Genomic DNA, 5,937 nt, shown 5'->3' with positions numbered 1-5,937 from the left:
AATGGACAAAGCTTTTTTCACTTTTTCTAAAGGAATATTTGATTCTGCACAAATAATATCTTGGATAACCTCCCACCCGGACTCCCACCTCACTTCTGAGTGTTGAGGAGTTTTCAGCGTGTCTCTCTCCTGCTCCTCTGTCTGTGACTCAGAGAGGAAGCAGCCTTCACAGCGTCCAGCTCGCCCTGTGCTGAAAACTTGCAGAAATGTATTTCTACAAATAAATAACCGCTGAGGTTATGTTCTGTCCTAAACTTTACCGTAGCTTCATATTTTTGGAGGACGTTGCATTTAGTGAGTTTGTTGTTCACCACGCGGTTCGCGGACGCAGCTTTTTTTTCTCCCCCATGTCAGGAGGAGAGCTCAGAGCTCACCTCGTGTGCCTGTTAACAGGTAACGGCAGGTACAGGGAGCAGCAGTCAGTCAAAATACCTCAGAAACTCACCCAAATAAGCAAATTCTGTGACATTCCGTGTTTTRCACTGGATTCCATAATTGGACTCCGTATAAGTTTTTCACATCAMAGAAATTATACTATACTATGTAAGCTGCAAACCTCGATCATTACGTTTYTATGATCGTTGAAAACCCAAATCGTAATCAAGATCAAAATCCGATTAATCGCCCAACCCTAGTAAARACATGCAGCTGGTAGCCTAATGCAGCCCAAATTTTTCAACATTTCTTTTATTGTGAGCCCCACACACAAAGTGGGGKTCATGTWGTTTTCAAACTGTTTATATGTTTATTTGCTTTCAGAGATCTTTGGTCAACAGTAGCCCAGAAACAGCAGCACCAATTAGCGTAAATTTGGTAGGAATGTTGTTGTGTCCGATCCACACTGTGCCAGCCAACCATTTTACAATAGACCCCATATTTGAGGAGGGGGCTCCATCTGAAAAGGGGGTGTCTGGACTTACAAAAAAACTTATAACTCACAAACTATTCACCATAGGAGCTTCAGATTTTTTTTTTTTTTTTTGCCTTAAATCTGCATAAACACAGTTTAAGATATTTTCTCTCCTTAGTTTTTGCCTGGATTTAAAACACTTTCTTTATTGATTTTTTTTACATTATTTTTGTTTTTTTCTCTGTAGTCTGCCTGAACTAATATTCCACAACTGTTTGCAACTTTAACAACATCCTCAAGTGCTCTTGAGCATAGAAACACTGAACATCCCAGAACCTATTTGTTGTACAGAACAGCAATTTACACAAGAAGTACTTTACTCACCGAGGGACACGACAGCCACACTCTCAGGAAGRAAATGCAGCTTAAACTTGATAAGCAGGTGCACCAATATGATGCAGATACCTGGGGGAGAGAAGRGGGTAGAGTCAACTCAATGCATGTTGAGGTCAAAATCATTTATGATCAGAAGAAATGTGTCATACTGGCTCAGATCAGGTCTTAAATCACATTCCATAGACAAGTCATCATATACCGTTATTTTCTTGATGTTCCCTTTTAGAAAATTTCAGACATGACATCCGTCATGTTTGATTAAAAGTTAAATACAAAAATTGAAATCCAATTGAGAAAAATGTATTTAAATTTGTGTAAGTGGCTACAAAGAAGCTGTTTGGCAGTGTTGGAGTTGTTTAATGGCTCAGTAAGAATTGTTACAAACTGAAAATGTATCCATATATGCGGTGGGGGCCAGGGGCAGTGGGGGGAGGGTCAATTTTAACCTAAACATAGGCAAGGCACTCAGTTCTGTTGACAGGGCGCGGTGCCGTCCTTGGATAATGAAAAGGGAAACAATGGACCATACTGTATATACAAATACATAACGCAACGTATGCACTAAGAGCATAACTGAAATCAGAAAAGACAAGTTCATCAAGAAGCATTTTTATGGGAGGTATTTTAAACTGGTGTTGACCAGTTGAGTAAATGCACAAGGAAATAACACATCATGTCTGTGTGGATAGCAGGAAGTGCTACTTAGGTCTAATGTGTGGTTTTTGGAATGCACTCTAATTTTTTTTTTTTTTCATGGAATAAGATATAGTCTAACTGCTGATCAGTAGCAGTTTTAAAAGACATACAGCATTGCTCGTTTGCAGGCTATTGTCTTTTAATATCTAACAGGAACTTTGTGACTCCAGCATGAAATCGTAGACTTCCCTTGACAAACCACAAACTTGTACAATTTTTGAATCATCAACCACTAACTTAAAAAAGAAGAAGTTGTACATTTGTCCTCCTTAAGTAGTTGCAGGGTGACAGAAGTTATGCTTAGTGAGTGAACCCCAGCAAACGTATATTTTGTTGTGCAAATWTTTAAAGCTTCCATCCTGTACATGAATATCTGAAGGACGTGAGTCTAAAGCTAAGGTTGGACAGCAGGAAGTATTTTTTTTTCTAGGTACATTGTCTTTTTGGAAGTTTTTTCCTCAACTGCTTCCATTAGGACTGCAGGAAGCAGGGAATAAACAGGGCATTAGGGGAGAAACAACATTTCAGAAAACAGTCATGACAGAGAGGTAATACATTTTAGTCAATGCCAAAAAAAAATAAATAAAACTTTGGGGTGGAACAGGAATAGTTGAGTACTACATATTTTCTGATTTGTTGAGGAGTTCCTGTATTTTATTTCAGCTTCTCTTTCTCAATTATTTTAGTTTTGTGTCTACTGAAGGTCATACATTTTGTTGGTTATAGCGATTAGCTGCAAACACGGCTTCATTCAGTCAAGAGGAGAACACACAAAGTTGCATCTCAGGAATAAATGAATAAAAATAATGAGTCAAGCAAAAAGAAAACGCAAACTGATAAAAAAAAATAACTCAGATTCTCTTATGATAACAGATACTCGGATTGTGTTTTAACTAAAAATAAAAACTCTTCAAACCCAAACAAAATATGTAACAGAAATAAATTTTGAATACATACACAGAAGGCCACTTCCTTTGTTTATGTGTGAGTGTGTGTGACCTAAAACCAGGCTGTAAAAACCAGGAAGTGTGGGCAGGATTCTTTTATTTCAAATCTGTTAGGATTTTACAGGGTTCTGTTTTTATTTGTGCCCTAAAACATAACTGTTGTAAAATGTTTTGAAATGAAGGCTTTCATTGGTGTGATTTTACAGTTTCCCCCTCTGACAGGAGTTTATTCATTAGCTTGTTCATTCTGCAGTTCACTCGTCTTCTTCACACTGCAGAAGAGCACTCGCCATTCTGAGTACCCAAGTTTTAACGTTGTTTTGCAAACAATGGCATCTTTTTGCACAACTAAAAAGTCAAATTTTCAGACTAACAAGACAAATAATCTTACACATTCTGAAAACAAGATTATTATTCTTAYGCAATCAGTTCTTGTTTAGCAAATCAGTCTCAAAACAAGATCAAAAAGACGTTTTGGCTGATATATTTTAAAACTTGGTAAGATGGACATTTTTTTTGCAGTGTAGATCTTTGGCCTTGTTTAAAACAGCTTTCCACACTCTACAGACCAAACAGCAAATATCTGTCTTTTGCACAAAACAAATGTTTTATTTGTTAGACTGATTTCTTTTTTTAAATACTATTTTATACAAAAAAATTAGATTTAGATGGTTTCAGCTCATGTAATCATTTAAAATTGTTTATTCTTCATATTTTATCATTTATTGAATTATGTTTATCCCAGAGCAGCTGTGTCACAAGTTTGATTCTGAATATAAACATGTTTAGCACATCAAGAACCTTGTTGTCATCTTAAAATTGTGAAGAATAAAATTAGTGGATCTTTCTGATAAATTAAAATAACATTTAAATCTCATTCACCTAGAGAACATGGCAAGTTTTTATTTATTTATTTATGTATGGATGGATGGAGAGGTGACGTTAAACAGACTCATCTTTGCTTTGATATGGGGCAAATAAATATTCTTCTGTTAGAGGTAATATGGTTTAGAAGAACTCGAACAGTGAATCTCACAGAAAGACTCAGCCTGCGCTCGCTGAGGCGCGTTCCCATCTCTCAGGAGGAGAGAGTTTAGTCACCGATGCAAAGTTGGACAGATCTGTTCGATAACAACGCTCTGAACATACATTTAATTTAAACTTAAGTTTTAAATACCAAAGTCTCTGGTAGTTCAGGAGCAAAGTGCAGGAGGAGATGTCAGGACTGATCGCTGCAGCTGCTGCTTCCACTGTGTGTGCTGAAAACTGCTCTGATTGAAAGTCCCGCCCTGCTTTGCTCTGATTGGATAAAACAGCTCTGGAGTTCGTCTGATTTGTTGAAAGCAATGTCTGTTTAATCTCTTATACATCAGGGCCCCGCTGCCCTCCTCTGACAGAACAACGATCGATTTRTTTATACATATATTTTTTGTTCAATTTGATTTTAAGACATCAGGTCGCATTTGCGTCCCTGCTAGCTGTTGTTTTCACAATCTCAGGTACAATCTTAGGCACGCAAGGGAGCTTTATGACATTCCATCTAGTGTGCTTTTTCTTTTTTGATCGCGCATGCGCACCACTTATGTGCAACTCTGGACATAATCCTAATGCTGCTCCAAACGCGTTTGGTGTGTACCCGGCTTGAGAATCCTTTAAATAAGTTCAGAGAGATGCATGTTAAAGGTAGCTCTAGCCAAATGCTTTTAAAATTGCTCTTGGAAAACAATCCTTGTGAATACTTATGAGCAGCAAAAGAACGCAGCAGAAGCATTAGACTGTGAAAAACCACAAACCAATAACAAGCAGACTGAAGAAAATTGTCAGCCCACTGGACTGCTCTTCCTCTTGGGCCTTCACCCCCGTCTGTACTGGAAGAATGGGCTTTGGTGTTRGTGCTGGAGTAGTTGGCTTGGCAGCAGTTGTAGAGTGGTGGGTCTCATTACTGTAGTTTTCTGTGGTATCATTGGAGTTGCTGCAAGAAGAGTGTCAGAGGTGATAATATGTTAGTGTTTATCTTTGATAGTTACTCAGGTGTTTAGTACTGTCAGTGTAAATTTCAGTAAAGCAAAACTGACCACATGAGGGGATAAACGTAAACTACAGCATCACAGCTGTTTATCCAGACCAGGATTTCGTTCATCAGTGCTAAAATTAACAGCTGTTTAATTGTTTATACTACTAAACAGTATTTATACAACACGTGGTTAAGAACTAATCTGTTTAAATTGAAGATTAAAACAAACACTTGTTTATCCGTAAAGGAAGCAGAGAATAAAGTAATCTGTGTACCAACAAGCAACACGGTTGCTAGCTAAGCTAAGCTACAAGATGATGTACTGAAAACATAAAWATCGCTCTGACCTGACAAGCTGTCCTTCCTTTTGTGGGTCGTTTGCACTAAGTTCATCTTCTCTGTCATTAGTTTTAAGGGTCTGCTTGCTTTCCCCTGAAGTATCAACCTTCACATCCCCCCCGACGATGTCATCTTTCTTGTGTAAGTCCAGGGAATTTCCCCCGTCGACTCGTTCTGACGCGCACAAATTTACACAAAACAATAACAAGAACAACAAAGAATGAACGCCTCTCATTCTCAACTCATGAAGTTTAAAACAGAAAACAAAATGTCGTTTTTAAACAAACTAATAGCTTCATAGCGACAGCGCTATCTGTTGACGTCACGACTTTACTTCCTGGTTAAGCTTTTTGTGGGAGTTGTAGTCCATTGTTGCGTTTTATGTCTAATTTAGACAGGTAATTAAACAAACAAAAGCTTTTTGTTTAGAATATGCTGTATATGAATTATTCATAATAGTTTTGTCAAAGTTGAGGTATCTTTTTTGCAAGTATATAGAAAAAAACAATGACAGCATTTTTACGTACACATTTTCCCATCAACCACTGGGGTTTACTGGAGCGTCTTTCTTTGGCTTGCCACTGCCAATCGTCAACAAAATCAAATGTATATTATTTTGAAAAATAAGATGAAACAAAAAATGAATTTAAAGTTTCATCCAATGAAAACATCAAACTTTGATATACTTTATAACC

The 5,937-nt window shown here is 37.5% G+C and overlaps 1 protein-coding gene across 1 annotated transcript in view; it reads right to left on the bottom strand.

The window, feature by feature from the left end:
• slc9a8 (solute carrier family 9 member 8) overlaps positions 1-5,577 on the bottom strand; it is a 38,729-nt gene extending 33,152 nt beyond the window's left edge. The window contains exons 1-3 of the mRNA XM_014017102.1: positions 5,251-5,577; positions 4,683-4,861; positions 1,235-1,315 (exon numbers count right to left, since the gene is read on the bottom strand). Coding sequence (XP_013872556.1) covers positions 1,235-1,315; positions 4,683-4,861; positions 5,251-5,477 — 487 coding nt within the window. The 5' untranslated portion in view covers positions 5,478-5,577. The remainder of the gene's footprint in view (positions 1-1,234; positions 1,316-4,682; positions 4,862-5,250) is intronic.
• Positions 5,578-5,937: the final 360 nt, after the last annotated feature.

The sequence above is a fragment of the Austrofundulus limnaeus genome, unplaced genomic scaffold, assembly GCF_001266775.1.
Source record: "Austrofundulus limnaeus strain Quisiro unplaced genomic scaffold, Austrofundulus_limnaeus-1.0 Scaffold3, whole genome shotgun sequence".
In the NCBI taxonomy this organism is placed as follows: domain Eukaryota; kingdom Metazoa; phylum Chordata; class Actinopteri; order Cyprinodontiformes; family Rivulidae; genus Austrofundulus; species Austrofundulus limnaeus.
This window is presented reverse-complemented; position numbering and strand designations above follow the sequence as displayed.